The sequence below is a fragment of the Centruroides vittatus genome, unplaced genomic scaffold (assembly GCF_030686945.1).
Source record: "Centruroides vittatus isolate TY-2023 unplaced genomic scaffold, ASM3068694v2 contig_559, whole genome shotgun sequence".
Classification (NCBI taxonomy): Eukaryota; Metazoa; Arthropoda; class Arachnida; order Scorpiones; family Buthidae; genus Centruroides; species Centruroides vittatus.
In genome coordinates, this window is record NW_027122332.1 from 642608 (window position 1) to 664908 (window position 22301).

At 30.6% G+C, this 22301-nt stretch overlaps 1 protein-coding gene across 1 annotated transcript; it reads left to right on the forward strand.

Moving 5' to 3' along the window:
* The first annotated feature begins 459 nt into the window (after positions 1–459).
* On the forward strand, positions 460–21164 carry LOC136978877 (armadillo repeat-containing protein 10-like). The gene is made up of 5 exons (XM_067274711.1): positions 460–719; positions 9835–10430; positions 13025–13159; positions 16912–17157; positions 19246–21164. The coding sequence occupies exons 1-5, from the start codon at positions 596–598 to the stop codon at positions 19537–19539; spliced, it is 1395 nt and encodes a 464-aa protein (XP_067130812.1). The 5' UTR covers positions 460–595; the 3' UTR covers positions 19540–21164.
* Positions 21165–22301: the final 1137 nt, after the last annotated feature.

Below are 22301 nucleotides of genomic sequence, written 5' to 3' on the forward strand. Positions count from 1 at the left end.
GATGAAATTCGAACCTAATCCTCCACGAAGAATCTCTCAGTATATAATTGTGCTGTAAAGGTGGCAGCCTACCGCTCTGGGGACCCGGGATCGAATCCGAACGGGTCGAATAATCCCCAGGAATTTTTCGGGGGGTGGTCCGTTCGGATATGTCGGGCCCCGTCCCTCACCACCCGGTCGCCCCATTGTGGGCCTGGCCGAACCCATAATGGGCCTACTAAAAGAGGCCCTCTTAGTGCCCACAGGGCGGAAAGAGTTAAAAAATATATATATATATAATTGTGCTGTTATAAATATAGTAATACTGTAATGCACTTTAACTTGAAACGAATATACTGTAGTATATTTATAATATTTATATAATAATAATAATATAATATTTATTTATTTATTTATTTATTATATATATAAAAAAAAGTTTCCATATTTAAATATGAATTTTCTCTGGCAACACTGAAGTTCAGGATGGTAGAATTAGCAGACCGCAATTTTGCTTGTCTTGTCACTGTACGAGGTTTATGATTGTAAACAGTGACTCGTTTAAGCAATTACTGTGATTTTAAGCCAATTTAAGGCGTTTAGAAACGTTATCAAAATGGCATCATCGGGAGAAAGATCGACGAAACGAGTAGCTTTATGTTCTGCCTTAGCCGCTGGCTTTGCCTATGTTGGCTATTCTATTATGAAAAATGCTTTTTGTAGACGACCCAAAAGCAAGGGTATGGCTTTTCATTTCATTTATATTATTATATTAATATACGGACCAATATTGCCTATGTCTATGTAAACAGATTAGTACAATTACACCTTTAAATGAGACTGTTAGACCTTACCTGAGTTGTAGAACATGCTGTACATGTTACTCTTATGAGTATGCTCCTACATTACTTCTACATGTTACCTTTTGTGAGATAGGGCCTCCAAAATCAGCTTACTTCTGCATCGCATTTAACTATTTAGCCCGTGCAACTGTGCTGGTTTTGATTAGCCCACTTGACTCTTTGTGGGTGCTTGTTATATAGTTTTATGGAATGCCTATGCTTGCCCATGCTCCCTAAAACTATATAACGACAAAAACCCCGTGGGCACTGAGGTGTGAGCTACTGAGTGGAGTGTCAGTTAAGGTAAGTGATGGCGAGCTCGGACTGATGCGGAGCATGGAGGATAGACGGTGTGTTGGTTTGCGTAAAAACACCTTTGTAGGCAATTATCTCGCAAAGGGTTGCGGGTACGAGTATGGCTACGTTGACTGTTTTTGCTGGTACGGAAAGTCTGTAACTCTGGGGGAGCGGCAAATCCTTCTTTTGGATTACTGTCTGTCAATTATTTCTTTACAAACAATTAATTTCCAACGAAATGATCTGTAATTGTAGTAACTGATGTATACAAGGTCATTTAATATAGCTGTACCATTGAAAAATTACTAATATACATGTTTAACAATTACTAGGTTATATTGACCTTTTATGATTGTTATAAACATAGTAAACTTAAAATAAACACTATTGAAAAGACCAAAAAATTCAGCAAACAAGAAAAATTTAATGACTGATACATTTTCATGTTATCAGATTTACGTATCGTCAACCTAGTTCACAAACCTCGTATCTCAATATTCCACCTATTTGAGATTATATTACCAGTATAATCTGTATAATGATCGCAAACCTTGTGTTTCTGGTGTGTTTGATTTTAAAGAGGTAAAAATACATTACCACAAATGCAGTACTTCTCTCAAAACCAATTTTGATACCTCCCGTGAAGTAGATATTTTGGACATGCAAGGTTTGTGACATTGGTTGACGTTATTAGCGAGGTTGAGGCCAAAGTTTTAAATGAGAAAATGTTTGTCGAGCATGATTCCACCGACTTTCCAAACACCATTGTTAAACTTCTAGGCTTACAGGAAAGCGGTGCTGTACGCCTGACGTACACGTTTTCGCATTTAAAACTTTGGCCTCAACCTTGTCTATCTTAAATGTAAACCTGATGACAATCATTGAATATGGCCAAAAATGCAAGTTAGTCGTTTCCTGGATTTTTTGGTGAGAATGACTAACTAATCTTATAATATTTAAGTATTATTTACATCACTGGTTACATAGCAGTGAAATGATATTTGATGAGTCAAAAAATTAAAATAATATAATTTTTTAAAGTTATTCACAGTATAACAACATTATTTACAGCATCTTTATAGTCAGTTACTTATCCCTAAAATATCATTAATTACTAATTAGTTTTAGTAATTAATTACCAGGTAATATTGAATTTTACCTAGGGTTTCTTAAATGGGATCCCAGTTGTTTTTTTTTATCCGGGAAATTCTTCTCATTCCGGAAAATCCTGCAAATTTCTTAAAGTTCCCTTTTTTCTTATTTTGTGTTAAGGTTGAGGAAATTTTGCAAATAGAAAGTATAATTAACTCATAAACTGTCAGAATACATCTGTATTTATTAATTTTAAACCTACTTATTAGATTTTTTTTAAATTTTTGCTTGTTTTGACATGTCACGATTGTCAATAATCAATATGTATTTGTGGCAAGACTCTGAAAATTCTTTACTTGTCGGAACCTGTAATATCTTGAATAATTGCACCGATGCTGTCTTAATTTTAACTATGCCCAGAAGCTTCGATAACTGCATTATGCCAGGTTGTGCAAATTGGGCAAGGATAGAAATGAGTACGAAGTCTGCAAGTATGAAGTTTTTCTTCATAAACCTGATTATTAAAGACAAACAAACTGCCGAATTATTGTGCTATAAGCTTGATGTTTCTATTAAAGCAGCCGAGATAGACAAATCGAGAATACTAGAGAGCAAAAGAAGTAAAGAAGTACTACAATCTCGAAAATGAACTAGAAATCTTCCAGGCTACAGGTGAAAAAACACAACATCTGTCTTCTCTTAAATGCATTAAACACGATTCCACTCACATCAATTGAATCATAAAGGGCATTCTTGGTAGCGGCACTTTTCATTACTAAAATAAGAATCAGATTGAGTGATCGGAGTATCGACCATCTTTGCTTTTTAAAATCTTATTATAAAAATTTACAATAATATTTTGTATTATGTTTTATTTAAAAAACGAAAATTACCTTCTAATTTAGAAGTTTGATCTAAGTTAACTTTTTTATTTAAATTTGCAACTCAATTCAAAGGCATTTTTGTTGTAAGCAGTTTCTCGCAAACTTTAATAAATGTTTTCTGTTTGTGAAAATTTCTACGTAATTAAAAGGTAATGTTTAATATATATCTTACACAGCATTATTAATATGATTTTGGAGGTTGCAGAACGTATTAAATTACTTTAAAAATGAAAAATAATTATATCATTCGATTTTAAGATATTTTGTATACCTAAAAATAATTAATTTTATCCCAGAACAAGCAAAAGACCAGGAAATGAGAAACCCTAATTTTATGATTATTATTCATAAATATATCAAAATATACAACCAATTAAGTGATTCCACAATGTTTAATTTCCAGTTACGTAAATAATTAAATGCGGTGAAGTGATACTCGAGAATGCCAACTAATTATAATAATAATATAATATTTTAAGTTATTCACAGTATTTATTGATCACTGAATTAAATTTATCACAGCTACATCTGTTATATAATTAATCAAACTTGATCAGGTGTTTCTCCATATATAGATTGCTTTATTCATGTTTAACTTTTTTACTCTAGAGATATTTTGTAAATTTAATTGAGAAGATGGATTCTTCTTTTTATTTACAGAAGATAATGCAAATTTTAGCAATTTTATGTGTCAATTCTCATATTAAATAACCTACAATGAAAAAATGTGGTTTAAATATTAAATAGAGAGAATTTAAATAAAGAAGCTGAATAATCTAGCAGCATTACAAATTGTAAATACAACTTTTAGGAGTAATAGTTATTTATTCCTAACGGACTGACAGTTTTATTTATATTTGAAAAATGGTAAATAATTTGATAATTAGGTGAAATTTATAAATAATAATAAATAAGCATTTTGTCAAATATAATCTGAATAGTTTCATAAATTAATCTGTGTTATAAGTTTTGCTGTTTTTAAAAAAAGTTTAAAAATACAGAATATATTTGGTATTAAAGTATAAAACTCAAAAAAACAAACACTTGAAATATTTTAAGAGTTAAAAGCACGTACAAATGAAACATTGTATAATAATTTTTGTCTTGGCTTCTGATTTGTAACTATAGTCTGCTCTGAAAGCAGAAGTGAGCAAACCTGTCGTACTTTTTGCATGAGATTAATACTCAATGAGGGTTGAGGCAGTGACGTAGCGAACATAACTGGCGCTCGGGACACGACACTTATTTGGCGCCCCCTCCCTTCCTCCAGAAACATATAGTAATATAATATATAGAATTTACTCGTAATAAGAATATAATACAAATAATAATAGAATGTAGCACCTACCTTAAAATAGCTATAATATATTATGAATAGTTACTATTACCTTCATGACCTGGGCGCTCCTCTACGAGTGGCGTCTGGGGCATGATAGACCCCCTTGCCCCCTTGCTACGAAACTGGGTTGGGGCAGATTGTCTTTATATTGGAAAATGTTACATTCAAACATACATTGATTCCTAAAATCTTTTAAGTATTTGTTTTGTTTTTTTTTTTATTGTTACATTGTCTATATTCTCACAACATACATATAAATGTATAAATGAAGTCCAAATATGCTTAGTTAAAAATGTAATAAGTGGGTTTTTGATGTGTACATTTATTCTGATGGAGTGTAAGATATCATATAAACACTTTTATTATATTTTGTGTTCTTTCTTATTTGATTAACTTGTGTTTCAATATTACTATTGAAGACTGTTATTGAAAATGATGTATTCTAAACTTTCTATAAATATTTAATTTTATGAAAAATTTTGTTTAACATTTTATATTCATTTACTGTAATCTGTAATGTATGTTTTAATCAATCACTCTGGATCCTGTTTTGTTTTGACATATGACATTTTATTAAAATTCAAAAGATCCTAACAAAAATTTTAATACAAAGCAAATCGGTTAGAATAAATAATGAGGCAAACCTGCTTCACTGCCAAACTGATTGTGATTTTGCTGGGAAATTTCCATCACAGCATATGTTTCTTTACATTTATCAGTAATTATAATGGATACCACTTTTATTATTAATATTATATTATATTCAACTGCTTTCTTATTGGGATGCAATTTTCAAATTGCAGATCTATATATTTCCACTGATGTCCAGCTGTCTGTCCATCCATCTTTCCTTTGTTAATCTTGAGAATGGGGTTAGATAGATGAAAATAGAGACCAGATATGGAAACCTTAGGGACAGGAACCCCGATTTAACTATATATGAACTTCCGGTGCAAACCAAAGTCAGGTTATTTCAATTAAAAAATTTTCCCCCAAAAGGTGTTAGACAGATGCTCGGCATGACTCTATTGTTAAAGGAAAAGTATGATGTACAGGGGCAAGCCGCTAGTAATTTGAGGTGGATTTTAAATTAAAAATATTAAAAATTGCAGCCCGGCATTGTGACAATGTTACAATAAAAGAATTGCCTGTTTAATATTAATTTTCTCTACTATTGACTTTTCAATTTATTCAATATTGATTTAATAAATTTCTTCATATAATTTTTTTTTGCTTTGCTATTAAATTACAGTACCATCATACAAATTTATACGATAGGTTGTAACAACCTATCATATATATGTGTTTAACCAAGTCAACCTATGTACTGATCCAGCACTGAAGTAGCTCATAAATCAGCTGTGAAAACATTCATAAATCATCTAGATTTATTGACGTTTTCAACTTCATTCAGTACTAAATCATCTATTTCACTGCTGATTTGGTTAAACATAGATATAACTTCCAGCTTTTAGAAAGTACAATATAAATCTGTGTACTATAATAAATAAAAGCAGATATTTTTTTTTAACTTGGATCTTTTCTTGCGTCTGTTGGCATTTCTTTTCTTCTATCTCCCTTTCTTCTCAACTTGCTGTGTTTTGACTGATCCAGAAAACTTCATTAGGAAGAAATTTTGGAGGAATTTCCTCTATATTGAGTGATCAAACTTTTTTCATTCCCTTCTTGATTTTTTTAATAGTCAATTGATAAAATGTGCCGAAAAAATTATTTCAAAAGTAATTCTGTTATTAATATTTTACTTTTCTTCTGTATTCTCTATATTATACAGGTTACAAGATCTATAAAAAGAGATGAATCACGCTTTGGTTATTGACATATTTATATTATCGCTAAGTCAGAATTCATTTCGACTCTTCAGTTGGTTACGATATAAGTGAAATTATTGCCAAAATAACAGACCTAACATATTTCGAAACATTATTATTAATAACTTTAACATAAATAGAGTGCTCTGGATTTATAGAATACATATTTAAATTACTTTAAAAAAATTAATTGCATATAACAATTTAAAATTACTCACGAGTACACTGATGTAATACAAAAAATTTGTATTTTTTGTATTTCTCCATTCATTAATATGTAGGCTTTGAGACTTTCCTGCAGCATGTTACCTATTAACATTATATTTACATTTAACTTTAGACTTTATATTTCTTAACATTAAATCATACCAATTCAGTATAATTACTTACAGATATTATTCATAGATGTAATTCATATAAAGTAACCATTATTACAGATCATGTTACAAATCATGTTTCTCACAGTTGAGTCTCTACAGAGACTCAACAACACTACTGTCTTTGTGTTACATCATTTCTACTTATATGTAATTTAAGTGATTATTAATTATACCATGATTTATCTAACTCATCCTAAGTTATCATTAATTTTATTGTCTGCTTTATATAGGTCACATAACCTGTGTTATATAGTTTTAGTTATTAAATAATTCATTAAACTAGCTTTTGTCATAAAACATTGGTTATCTGTTGGGATCAAGTGGATGCCCGTTACAGAGTTGTGATCATATGGGATCTTATCATTTCTTAAAATTTTGAGAAAACTGATGTTACCTGACCATTTTCAAAATTTTAAGAAATATTAAGGTTTCATATGATTATAGCTCTTCACTAAGCTAGCAACAGCATTGATAATTTAAAGCAGCAATGGCAAATCTTTGACCTGCAGATCACTATATAACCTGCGTAATGACTTCAAGGCATTGAAGTATTAGGTTTTTAAAAATTATACAAAAAAATATTTTAAAACTTCGCATAAGTAGTGCGAAGGCAGGTTCTAAAGCTTTATTTTTGTATAATTTTGCCGAAATACAAAAAAGGCGCAGATACAACCGAAAGCTAGAATCGACATAAATATTACTCTGACTGACTTTTTTCACTAAATTGTTTAAAAAATTATTATTATAACATTTTATTTTTATGAAGAAGTATTCTAAAGCTCAGGGAAAGTAATTATTAAAAAATTATAACAAATTTTAAATAATATATAATTATAATTTTTGTTTTGAAATTCCATAAGTACATTTTTTATATCTAGAATTTCATGTAGATGGAATGTATGTTATGATTTTATTCTCCATTGAAATTTATACTTTACTAAAAGTATTTATTTCATATTCTTAAATAAAATTTTTAATCATATTTTTAATTAATTTAATTTGAAATATATGCTCTTGATCTCAAATTAAGTGTCTTGTCCCTATATATCATACATTTTCTGATAACAGTGTCATCTCGGTCAACTATGTAATTCTGTTCTAGGGAAACTTTTGATTTGAAATCACGTGACTTCCGGTCTAGCCCAGAAGTTTGTGTATAGTTAATCATGGGCTCCTGCCACCAAACTTTCCATATTTGGTCTCGACTTTTGTCTATTTAACACCGTCCTTGAAACTAAGGAATGACAAATGGACAATGGACAGATAATGGTGAGAATTTATAGGTCCAAAAGTTTTTAAAATTGCAGCCCAACTAAAAAACTGTGTTTAATACTAGTAATTACTTATTTTTTTCTTTATAAATGTACACATTTATATTGTAGCAATTATAGTATTTCCCAAATTTTTTATGTCTCCATCTGGATTTTTTTTCCCTATTTATTGTCAGTTACTGAATGATGCCCTTTTAGTAACCATGTTTTTATCTCTCAATTTTAAAATATCATTATTAGTGTTTCTCTGTACCTTATTTCTTGATACAAATGTATTGGGGCAGACAGTTACCAGACTATATTGGTTCATTCTGACAAAAAGGAGGAGTCCTTGTTCTGTTTGCCTTTTATGTCAGGTCCATTCAGCTCACGGCACTTGTTGTGGCCAATACCGTGACTCGGTTCTTTATTTATCCTGGCAGTTACCAGACTTCTCGCCTGAAGATATATAGAATTTATCGTAATGAGCAACTGCTGTTATTACATACCAGTTGTCCATACTTTTTATGCTATCTATCACTATAGCATACTGGGTTGTTCTGAATGTAGCCCACGTTATATTCGAGCACAATGCCAAGGATAACTCAAAAAGGCTTTAAAGTGCTAGTATAAGAAGACACTAATACTTTACTCGCTTTTCCAGCAACTAAATTTAATCAAAACAAACATTTTTGGCCTGATTGATAAGCCTTTGTCAAGCTATTGAATGAAATTTAAGTACAGATTCTATTTAAATTTCATTATGATTTTAAAGACGTAATTGCATCAAAGAATACTTTATTCTAATATAGAATCTGTATTTATATTTTGTTCTGTAACCTTACAAAGGCTTTTCAATTTAGCTAAAAACATTTATTTCCACTAAATTTAGTTGCTGAAAAAGAGTGTAAGGAGTATCTAGTGTTTTCTTATACTGGAGATGTTCCAGCTTAAAATGTTATTGATTTAAAGTGATGGGGATTTTTTAGAATTTTTATGCTTTAATGAAACAGTAACTGTAGATAAGTGTTAAAAGACAACTTTATATTCTTAGAAAATATACAGGAACAATTAATGTACAGTTTTCATTTGTAGTTTCAAATATACAGGGAGTCCACCATGAACCTGACACATTTGAAACTGTTGTAAAAAATCTACCGCTCAGTAAGGATGTAAAGTAATGCACATTTTATGATGAAAAACTCAAAAAGTTTTATTAAAAAGTCAGTGAACCTCTACATGAGCTCCTTTTGTTGCACGTAGAACATCAAGTCTATACTCCATTTCCTGCCAGATTCTTTCAAGCATCTTGGGCGTGATGGCAGCAACAGCATCTTGAATGCGCACACGAAGATGTTGAAGGTCACGAATTTTGACACCGGTGTAAACCTTGTCCTTGACAAATCCCCAAAAGAAAAAGTCTAAGGGCATAATATCTGGTGATCGAGGAGGCTAAGAAGTGGCCTCCTCGATTACCACTTCGTCAAGAAGTGTTGTTTCCATAACTTGAGTGTGTTCCTTGAGGGTGGCTCCTTGCCAAATACACGATGGAAGTTCTGTTGCACTTGAATCACGGAATTTGTTTCAGCGTACCACCACAAAGCTTTTGAGAAGCCATTTTGCGTTTGACTACTGCCACGCCACCTACAGTCACTTTGGCAGGTTTTCAAAATTACCTATACAACTTCCACAGTTTCTTCGCCTAATGGAATGCATGACATATGATTACTGCCTTGCACTTCGATATGGCAGTCGAAACAAATGTGTCAGGTTCATGGTGGACACCCTGTATTGTTAGTTTCACTATGATTTTTGTTTAAAGCAAATTTAAAAATTAAGTACCATTCTTAACTTATTAATTATTAAGTTGTCATAATTTTTGAATACTTTAAAACAGATGTTCTTTATTTAAAAAGTAATGTTGAATATTTTTTTTTCCTAGGAAATCAATATGCACTTGAAAAGAGAATAAACCAAGCTATCCAAACTGATTTTCCTCTATATACTGCAGAAACTTTAGCATTATTACCCGAATTATATGCTTCTCATAAATCAGTCAAAGAAAGAGTTAAGATATTAAACGTTTATGCTCAGCAACACGGAAATTTTCCTTTTGCTCCTCCCAATTTCAAAACTAGAAGTTTGCAAAATACTCCATGGAGTTCGCCTCGAATTCTTGGCACCACTAATTCAAGAAAGTTTATAAGTTATTCCGCAGAGAACGTCAGTACAATTTCACCTCCCGGCTCGCCACAGAAAAATAACAAAGACAAATTGTCACCAAACAAAGATGAAGTTACCAAAGACAATAATGAAGAAGAAATCGAAGCGTCTTCTGATAATGATAGTAATTTGTCGATTAAAGAAGAATCCGAGACAATCGTGTTAAGAAGACTCGATAACTTATTTAATAGAGCAAGAGTCGTAACGCCGTACGAAGCGAAAAGTTTAGTATCTCTTCTAAATAAAAAAGATGACGATATCATTGTCAGAACATTATCAACAATATCTAATTGTTCTGCCTTTACAATCAATCAGGTATTATTATTTTATGAAACTTAATAATTTCAATTGGTTTGTTTTATAAAATTAATAGAGTATGATAACTATAAACCTTCAAGACTAAGAAGGTCTTTTTTTCAAGTCCATTATGAGTTTGGCCAGGTTCACAATGGGATAGCCAGCGGTAAGGGATGGGGCATGACATATCTGGGACAGACCCCTTGAATTTCCCCATTTTTGACTCCCCGAATTTAATCCCGAGTCCCCAAAAGTGGTAGGCTGGCATTTTAACTGCCTCGGCCGTTTGGCCACCTTAATATGTTAAAATTTTCATATAAAATAACGATGATGAATACATGAAAATTACAATTTATCATCTACAATTTATCCTTTGTGATATATTTTATTACTAATTTGATTTGTTTAAAATCAAAATTTGTTATGTGCAGTGGATTTTGATTTTGTATTGAGTTAATCATTAAAGATTAATCCATTAATAGTTTTCTAAGTTACAGAATCAAGTATTTTAAGTATTAGATATTGACTAAATGAATTTTTTGTATTAGTTTAACGTGGAGTTAAATTAAACAATGTAATTATTGGAATTTTTGTTTTTATAAAAAAGATTTAAAGAGATAATGTTCTAATTTAGAAAAATGGAGACACATTTTCCAATTAGAATAATCTGTTTTAATTAGAAAAAGTTTTCTTTTTTGATTAAAACAGATTGTTCTTTCTATTGACTTCACTCGAGCGAAGTGGGATTTTATCCACAAAAAAAAAATACAAAAGAAAAATAATTAAAAGTTAATTTAATTTGAAAATCAAAATCATGATTCAGTGCAGTTCCTAATCTGCTGATTATACTTTATTTTTATGAAGAGGAAGTATTCTTCTCTCTGTATACAAAATTTCATTGGTAAAGGCCTATTCATGTAGGAGTTATGGATAATGAAAAATCTTGAAATATGCTTTGGTAAATATTTATGTATTACTGGTTTAATTAGCAATATCCGTAGAAATTATTTACAAACAAATATAATTTATTGTATAAAATTATTATAGTAGTGTCTCTCACCAAAAATATGATTGAAACAGATAAATTTTACAAACAAACAACTCTATGAAAATTTGATACATCAGGTTTACATGGAGTTGTTTGTTTATACATATATGCCTGGCCAGGTATATGATGGCTGACTGAGTGCCTTATGTGGGAGTTTACAGGACAAGTATACTTGATGCATCCCCAGCAGGCACCGTAATAATCGACGATGGTTATAGCATAATGTTATATTTACTGGAAGACGAGATCAGACTGGAGGTCTGGGTAATGTAATTGGCAATGCATCCGCATGGTAAGTGGCAGTTGCAGGTTCTTGTCCCACTCCGGGCTGATTATTTTCTTCCAGTTTAATCTAAATGATTTAATTAAAATTAAAATTATTAAATTTATCACAAGATGGCACCTAATGCTTTCCTCTAGGGTCAAATTATTTGATAATTTATTATTAATATAGCCTTTATATAGCACAAGGGCATAGGGCAGTGGTTTGCTTTATTATGATAAATTTTACACCAGGAGCATCTAATGAACACATAATTGGAGTAGTTATTACAAATAATTTGCTCACCTTTGGGTTTGAAACAAAAACCAAGCGTACTAATGGGTTAGTTTGTATCTTTATCAAAATAACCAGATTTTTATCATGTGCACAAAATAAAATCTTTATATAGCAGCGAATAGAATTGATTATGAATAAATGAATGGGCCATTAGGATAAAGTTTCTACTAATATGTCCTGTATGAAATGTTGCGCATATATAGAGAAGAATATCTCTTCTTTATAAAAATAAAATACAATTGGTAAATTAGGATCTACACTGAATCGTGGTTTTGATTGTGAGAATATATTTTATTGTTAAAAATTGTAGAATTGTTTTGTTTAACTTATTTAACTGTTTTTAATATAGTTTACATTTGAAAAACTTTTACTGAATGGAATAAAGAATATTTTAATAGCCTAAAAATTAGAATATTGAATCATGAGCCATTGGTATTTTATATAAAGCAAAGTATTTTTTTTTTTTTTTTTTTTTACTTTTTAAACTCTTTTCTATGAGCACTAAGTGAGGGGGGCCTGTTTTTTAGCAAGCCCATTATGAGTTTGGCCACACTCACAATTGAGTGGCCAGGTGGTGAGTGATGGGGTTGACGTATTGGATGAATCACCCTCCAAAATATTCCTGGGGCTTTTTGACCTGTCCATGCAAAGAATTTCATTTATAAACTGTTTTTATTCTCTAATATTACAACAAATAGCCTAATTTGACTCTTCACCGTATTGTATAACAAAATTATTATTATTACATAGAAAGTATATATTTGTGAAGTGATTTCTCTATTTAATTTTCAATTAAAATTGTATATAGAGTAATGATATAATCGAATCTTTTAATAAAATATAACCTAAAAAGTAGAAAAAAACTGACACAGAAGTAAAATAAAATATCAATAATCATGTATATTCTTTATATTTCTGTATTTACATTCGTTCTGTAGGTTTACTTATTTTTCTTTATCAAATTAAAGAAGACAAGCACATAACTTTTTATATATAATTTTCCAGGGATACTTCTATGATGCTAATTGTCATTTGTCTCTGAGAGACTTACTTACCCATCCAGAATTAACAGTACAAATAGCTGCAACACAGACGATATCAAATCTTGCAGTTAATGAGAGAGCTGAGTCAACATTCCAGGTAATAAATTTATTAATAATTTTTTTTCTTTAGTATTATATTCACTTATTAATTACATTGTTATAGGAAAGATAAATACACCAACAACAAAAATCTAGCAAAATAAAAAACACTACTAGACAAATAAACATTTTCAATTGTCTTAAACAGTCATTATCATCTTTTGACTTGCTTGTCATCATCATAAATATGATGATGACAAGCAAAATTAATTACAAGACTTTCAAAACACAACATTCCTCATGTAGCATGATACAGTTTAAAACTTACAAAAGTAGACAAAATTACTATATACAAGGATTAAAACATTACTAAATAAACATAAATATTAAAAGTACAATAGTGACTAAGACTAAGACAGTTTAAAGAACTAAGACAGTTTAAAATGAAAGTATTATAGGCTTGTGAATCAAAGGTGTATTGTCATGCTTGTAATAGAGAAATGCTATCAATATTAGTACACTCTTCTTTGGGAGTAGCTATACATTTCTATGGCTTTAGTAGTACTTAGTTTATTACTGTCAAAAATCTTCTGCAGAAGTTCAGCATCCTCTCAACAGGGATAAATGTTAGGCTCAGAGGTGAATTGGACCTGTATTGTGATGTAGTTTTTGGAAATTTGGAAATTTTTGGAAATTTGGAAATTTCATATTTATCGTCTCTTGTCCTAGTCTCAAGGGAAGCCAATGTAGCCAGTGAATGAGAAGAGTTAATGTAGGCCAGATGTCTTCTGAACCTCAAATCAATCAATGGGATCAGGAAAACAAATTTTGTTTAATGAAGTAAACAAAATTTGTTTAATGAACAAAAAAGATTTATCTTTTCCATTTGTTAGTAACATGAATATATTGATGCTACATGCTTTATAAATGAGATCTAAATTCAAATTTTTAGCTATTTTGGTATAAATATCACTAGAGGTCAATTTGATGATGATGATAATCCTGATGGCATTGCTATATACTAGTATATCTGAACATGAATCCTGTGAGCACTGTGTACACAGCTGTAGTGATGTCTGGATGATGTCAGAGATGACCCTTTACACAACTGACCAAGTTTGAAAGAGGCTGGTTTGCCTAGCAAAGGCTGGATAGTCGACAAGGAGAATTGCTGTCCATTTGTCATAACATGCTTTAATTGTGGTATATGTTGGTAGATGATGGCAAGAGGAGGACACTACATGATCCGGGACCAGCAGATTATCTCAGGCCATGGTGACAGACATATTGTGAGGACTATTAGTCCTGTAGTGTGGTTCACTGCAGGACAGTAGCCCTTGCAATCATAGTAGCCACACTACAGGACTGATATATTACATGGCAGCAATTACAGAATGATGTGGCAAGTACTGATGGTGTTCTAGTATCCATGAGAACAAGATTATGTTGGTTATGTGAAGCTAGGCTCTATTCCAGGTGCCCATTAGCATGCCTCCTGCCTTTGACTACTGTGTATTGTCAGAAATGTCTTGCATGGTATTGCAACAGATTGGCTTAGCATCTGGAATGGCAAAGTGTGGTACTCAGCAACAAGTTGCACTTCTGTCCAAGTAGTGGAAGGGTATGACGTAGACCTCTGAGGAAGGGTATGGTGTAGACTTCTGGAGTGAACCAGTCCTCATTAATATGAATTCATCTTACCCCTGTATTCACCAACACAAGTTAGAGTTAGCATTAGAGTTAAATCTCGAGGTAACCAAACACCATTTGCTTTACTTTTAGTACATGAATGCTCATTGGTTAACTTTTAACTCTAACTTGTGTTGGTGAATATGGGGGTTAGTGGTCCAACTCCTGGAATTATTGTTTAGGGAGCCATCAGCTATGATTCAGGACACCCTTGGTGGTGATCCAAAGCTGTACAAGCCTTGGTTACCGGCAACCTAATGTTACAACCTGTATTGTTTTCTTGGTTAATGTTACCCTAGGATCCAAAATGCCAGCCGGGGAAATTTTTCCCTACTTCGGAGACTGCGACGGGGAAATAATTTTCCCCTGCATTCAAGATGGCCACGGTACCGGCCGCCATCTTGAATTTCTCTGCAGACTTCGCGGATTTTTTAACTGAAATAAACGATAAAAAACAACAAAAAGAGGAGTTTTTTACTCACTTTTCGATTGTTCGATATTTTGAGTATGATCTCCTGTGTGGGGGTCGACGAAATTTTTCGAATGGTTGACTGTTCTATGTTCGACCGCTACTCCTATGTTGTCAATGTGCATATATCCTTTCCATTCGTCCATTATTATCGTACTGCCGGAATTCACGTATTTACAAACGATCCAATTCACAGTGTTTTCTGATCTGTCGTTCACCTGACATATGAAGCATTTCTTATCTTCATCGCAATGAATGCAAACGGACTCGGTCGGCTGTATGCTTAATTTTACAGCAAAATTCGATGCGTTATCGATACGGGGAGGCAAACCAAACTCCGAAAAGTCGTCTTCCATTAACTTGTAGAAATCACGGGAAGTGCATCTCAACCAAAATTCTTCGTTGCAACTCAAATCGGCAAAATTATTCATTATCGAACAATTGGCAATAAACTAAACACGGGGAGGTAAGGAGAGGAAAAACACACGGTCTTTCCTTAATTTCTGATTACTTGGTTCTCTAACTTTTAGGATTAAATTGTAAAAACAGAAATAAAAATACTTACTAATACTGGAGGAATTAATAACAATACATATTCACAGATAGCAATTTGTGTGCAAATGAAATATCGTTATGAAAAAAAACGAAAACACAGCAAATAATCCAATACGCAATTCGTCGCAACACAGCAGTAAATGATTCCAACAGGAAACTGGTTGATATGCATAAAATTGCCCAGAAATGAACAGAATTCATGTCGCAGATCATGCATTTGCATATTCGTTCGTAACACCCCTACGAATTTCCCGCCGATTTTACTCTCGCATGACATCACGAAAAGGCTCCCTCTACCGTCGCAAATTTACACACTACCGTCTCCGTTTCGAGGTTACAGGATACTCGGCAACGTCGAACTCAGGGTAGAAACTGAACAAGGAAAAAATCCCCACGTCGTCGACGTCTCGACTCTAGGGAAAAATTTTTTCCTCGTCGCAGTCTCCGAAGTAGGGAAAAATTTCCCCGGCTGCCATTTTGGATCCTAGGGTAACATTAACCGTTTTCTTTATGCAATAGGTCCCTGGAGCCATTTTTCATCATGATAATGCTAGACTGCATATGGCAGACATTTTTGCACACTGTCACAAAGCTGTCCAGATTTATCATCTATTGAGCATGTATGAGACATAATTGGTCACTGCCTCAACACAGCTCAGAATCTTCAAGATCTGATTGCTCAGGTTAAACAAGTATGACTGCATATCCCTCAGGATGACAATGATTTACATCACCTCCTTGAACAGTGTGTTCTTGCTAGAGATGGGTCCACAGCATATTGATCACATCCTATTTTGGAGTACCCTGTATAAACCATGATTTATATTTGTTAAAATGGATTCATTTAGTCTTGAAAATTTCAGTCCAATTGAATCATTCCTTCTGAGTGCTTCTTAGTATATATTAACTTCCACATACCAAATATATAAATTAAGATTCTGTAATTATTCTTATGTTTTGTGTATTTTATTTGAAATATAATTTTATTGTCACTTTTCTGTAATATTGTTAAATTTTACTAATAATAATTAACTTAAATACACTATCAAACTAATTTAATAATAATAAGCATTCATTCATTTCCTTTTTGTTTTTAGAACTGTATTCCTATATTACTTCATCATGCAACAGGTAAAGATGTAGAACTATTAAGGACAGTATCATTAACAGCTCTTAGTAATCTTGCTTTGTTTGAAAGCAATCACAGTTTAATGGAAGGAAGTATCCAAAAGTTAATTGACATTTTGGAGAATGGCAGCAGTGAAGCTCAATTACAAATCATGAAATTGCTAGTGAATTTATCCACTAATGCCTCTATTGTTCCTTCTATTTTAGCTTCAAAGGTTTGTTTTTAAATTATTCTTAAACTAATTGAAAATCTAGTTTTAAAACAAAATTCGATTCTTTTTCTTCTGAAAAGTATGATTTAAATTTTATTGTAAGATTAATTTCTAAAATTATAAAAATTTATTTACTATTCTTTACTGTTAAAATAATTAATACTTAAGTTAAAATAATAATAAAAGCTATTGAGACTAATACTAAACTAATCAACTTGAGACTAATGTCAACTAATAGAAGTGGAAAAGTGCCAAGTGTTTAATAAATAACACGGTCTTGTGTTTGATGCTCAACATATAAGAAAACACGGTTTCAAGAATACCTAAAATAAAAGCTATATTTATAGTTAAAATAATATCTCACATTTACTATTGTTAAAATAGATGGATCATTGACTTTTCAGTTGAAACTTCAACACATTTACAGTATTACATGAGGTCTTCTAAAATGAATTTTACCATTTTTTTTATTACTGCAATTATGTTAGTTATTATCCAAGAAGTATGCGGTGTACACCAGTTGATAGAGTAACTATTTAAGTTTCATCATCTACTGCATTCAAACATCTTGTTGTCTACTACCTCTAGGAAGTGCTGTAAATGAAAATGGCACCTCTGTAACAGAAAAGGCATTCTGTGTTTTGTGAAGGTGAAAACTTATTATCCTAGAAAGTTGGTATTATTAATTATCGTGCAACATGAGTAACCTACAGGAGCTGTAGACTTGTGGCTACTTTCAGAGGAGTTACAACGGATATGCTGTAGTGAGCGTATGAAGAATTTGAGTATCTGTTGAATGTGTGTCATGTGATACAAGGCGCGTGCATTGAGAAATTGTAATGGCAAATGTGAAATTTTGACAGTTTTGAAAGTTTTAATTATGTTACAATGTTCTCAGATAATAAATAACATAATTACAATAATTTAAAATTGTAGCATGACTTTGGAAGTTTTTTTATGTTTTTGTCCTCTTGACGATGAAGTTATCAGTCCAAAAGTATTACAAAAACATATATTTTTTTATAATTCCAATGAAACAGTATTTTATATATCATCAGAATGCAATTAAAAGAACTAAAACGATTAATTCTTTGAAAATGCATCATACTTCCAATAACAAACTTACAAGAATTTAAAGAATTTTATTTTCTATCATCAGTTCATTCTAAAAAAAAACAAAAGAAATCTAAATTGAATATAATCAAATTATAAAATTTAAGTTTTATTTTATCACCTTTTGTATTATATAACAATCTGATTATAATAAATAAGAATAAACACTAAAATTTTCTTGAAAAAGGAAGAATGTAAAGATTCTATAACAAATATTTTAACAAATTTGAATTATAGATAGTATATGTAATCTGTTTGCATAACTGTCTTTTCTTTTCTTATTTTTTTCTTTGAATTATCTATAGTTTTTAAACTTAAATTACCAGATTAACAGTTAATTATAACACATATAGAAGAAACACTAAATTAAAATAAAAATGTCTTTATATTTCATTGTTGTTCACACGTACGGGATCCAACTGATGAAGGCTTGCATGATTTTTTTCATATCAAGATGGACAAGACTCTTGATAAAATATCGAAGCCCTCATCAGACTATTGTTGGATCCCGAATGTGTGAAGAAATTTTTATTTTTAAGTTGATAATGTAAACTTCATTTAATTTTATCTAATTTGAATATGTGTTATTTAGTATTTTAATCAGAAAATTGAATTTATTTATCTTCTCCAGTTATATTTGATTTAAATAATAACTTAAGAACTTAATAAGTAATAGTTTTTCTTGATCAAGAATTCAATAGTAGTAAAATTAAATAATAAAATTTTAAGTTATGAAGTTTACATAAAACTAAACGAATGATAAATCAATATTGACCTAGTTAAAGTCTGCATCATCTATAATTATCACTCGCATCATAAATTTTAAAGTATCATTATCGTTCTAGTAATGATATCGCATATAATAATAGCCATTTAAATTTACTCTATTATCTTAATGAATTTATTTTCTCAGTTAAAATTATTTAAAATTTACAAACTATTTTTGAATTAATTTTTGTTTATTTTAATTTCTTTCAGGCACCAGTTAAACTATACAATTTTCTGGATGAGAAAAGTAACTTTGACATTTGCTTGCGTTTGCTAACACTTCTAGCCAATGTTATGACTGTTGCTTCTGAGCTTAATCTTCAGATAAGTGACCTTCCTATGGAACATAAGGCACCGTGTCCTGAAACATTATTCGTTCTTGTTTTTGGCTATTTTGGTAGAGAAGTCTTATTAAAAAAAGTCACTCTATTAAAAAATAGCAAAGATCAAGATATATATCAGCAGTCGTCTAAAATTTACGATATAATTATCAAGTTATCATGAGAATAAAATTCTTATAGGTTGCACTTTTTATAAATTATTGTACAGTATTATTAATTTTTAAATATTATCAGAATAATTAATTTATTTTAAGGTAAAAAAAAACAATGGAATATAAATTTATTTTTAAGTAAATCCTTCTTTGCAAATGATTATCAATTATGTCTCTTGCTCGAGCAAAAAGTGAGTTTAAAATAATAGCATTTAATACGGAATTACGATGACAATGTGTAAATTGCTATTGTATAATTACAAAAGCTTTGTAATGACTGCAATAGCAACACAACAATTGATAAAATTTATTAATAGTGATGCTCGTATTAATACCTAGCTATGATTTTTACAATTTACTGCCCCTACAATTTTTTAATTGTCATCTTGATAGAATTAATTGCTTCAAGAGCAGCTATGACAATATACCATAGTAACTTGCAGTTTTCTTCTTATAAAAGCTTTTGCAAATTTAAAGAAATTTGAAAAATGAAGTGTTTAATCAATATTTTTATGCCTGGCACTCTCATATAAAAAGTCGAAGTAAACACAATATGGGAATTGTTGTAGCTATTCTAGTTGTTACAATGAAAATTAGACAATAGTTTACAATAGAAAAAATTACTTATTCATTCTTTGCAAAAAATTTTCAACTAAAATTTTACCAACATTTTGATTTTTTGGTATTCAAATTAGTAGGAATTTGTGAATATGGCACATTAGAGTTAGGTTTTATTTCATGTTGCACGTAGGTTTCTATAAAAAGTCGGTATTTCAACCAATGAAAGTTAATTATATCTCATTTTTAGAAAAAATATGAGTAAATTGATAGGATTGTTATTAAATTAATAGGTTAACTTTGGTTTTAATTACAGATTTGAATAAGATTCTCATTTTCATATTTTTCTTTGAAGATTTTCTAATTTTATGTTCCATAAAATAAATTTTATTTTGGCTTTAGTAAAGTTTTTATTAAATTGTAAATTAATTTAAAATTCATTAACTGTTATCACAGTTTAAGTATGTTACTAAATTCATCTTGTTTCAATTGTTGTTACACTGTTATAGCTTAAGTAGTTTGAATCTAGACCTTTGATAAAATTTTAAATAGCTGTTGACACAAATTATTAAAATTTGTTTTATAATTAAATTCTATGCTGATTTTGTTACATCAGTGCTTTTCAAACCTATAAATAGATTAAAGTGTAGTTAAGAATGTCGCATCTTCTAGATGTAGGAGTATGTACAATAGTTCCGATTTGGTTCCTTCAAATGAAACATAGACTTGGACACTCAATGCATGTATGTGATGATGTATATGTGAGGATTTACAGTACGTTCATTCGGAAGTATGTCCTCTCCACCTGTATGGCAGCACCCTGCTCTCCCTCAATATTGTCAGAGTTGTCGCTACAGTCTATGTTTCATTCAAAGGAACAAAATATTTGCCTCGAAATGTTCTGTGCTTTATATTGATCGTAACAAATAGATTAAAACAAATAGTACTTTTAACAAATGATAAATAAAAAACGAAAAAAATGAAAAATGTATAAAAAAAATAAACTATTGATATATTTTTTCACTGTATATCAGTTATTAATTTTTTATAATATATGATTTTTAAGGACGTTGCATTGGTGATAGTCATGATTAGCAAGAAATCTTTTGCATTATATTTTCGTTTAGTCTGTTTCAAATATTTTCAAGTTTTATCTGTTCTTTTCTTCTTAAACACAAATGTGTCTATATACTTAATTTTTTTATTAAGATTATGAGGATAGGAAAATGTTTGTTGAAAATTATTTAAACTCTTTACTTCAATAATTCAATCCAAGTTGTGATTATCATTGGAATGGGCTTGAGTTTTCTATCCTAGACTTTAAATAGGGAAAGATATTTAAATGATTCCAACAAATATTAAAATTAGAAATAATCACAAACAGGGCCATGGAAAGGCAAGGGCAACGGGGGATGTGCCCATTGTTATTGAAATATAATATGCATTATATTTATGAAGTGTTTGGTGCCATATTTAAGTTTTTCCCAGTGCCGAATGCTCTTGCCACAGCCCTGATCACGTACGTTATCATAAAATCAGAAATGCATTTTATGAAACATTTATTTTCTAAGCCATTTCAAACAGTTCTTGTAGTGATTAAACTTGATGTAGGTAAAGTAATTCTGCTAAAAACTATAACATTTAGGCCTATTTCAAATAATAATAATAATTTACTTTTGAAAGATGAAAGTTAATTTACCACTGCTAAAATATCTGAACTCATCATAGAAGTTTTAGGAATTAAATACAACTCCTGCAATAATACTTTAAAAAATTTTCTCATATTGTGAGAGATTGGCTTGTTAATCAAATTACGACAATCCATAAGATAGCAATTAGTAAGGAATAATTAAATTCATTTAAAAACTCAATACAATTTTTAGTTTGATTGCTAAGAAATGATACCTTGTATCTGCAAAGTTGCAAGTTTACAGGAGAAGCAAAAAACTTTTTTAAAAATTGAATTTTCTCAAAATAGGCAAACTTTTTATTTGTATTTCTGCCCTTCAAGGACAATATATCAGTGACTGTCCCGTTCTAACATAATAAAATAATATAATAGTTACGAGTTCTCACTACATTCTTTTTTTAAGAAACTACAGTAGCATTTTGCAGATGCAGTGTACCTCTTCTTAGCCTCAAGTTACTCTTTATTATAATCTCTTTGTAATTATTTTCCTTAAATGTAAAGCATGTATCATTTCTTTATACTAGT

Bases quoted from the DNA above. Each gene is read 5' to 3' on its own strand.
- LOC136978877 (XM_067274711.1), top strand. From the start codon at position 596: ATGGCATCATCGGGAGAAAGATCGACGAAACGAGTAGCTTTATGTTCT. The intron at 13,160-16,911 runs GTAATAAATTTA...TTTTGTTTTTAG, and splicing joins GAGCTGAGTCAACATTCCAG to AACTGTATTCCTATATTACT. The intron at 17,158-19,245 runs GTTTGTTTTTAA...AATTTCTTTCAG, and splicing joins CTTCTATTTTAGCTTCAAAG to GCACCAGTTAAACTATACAA.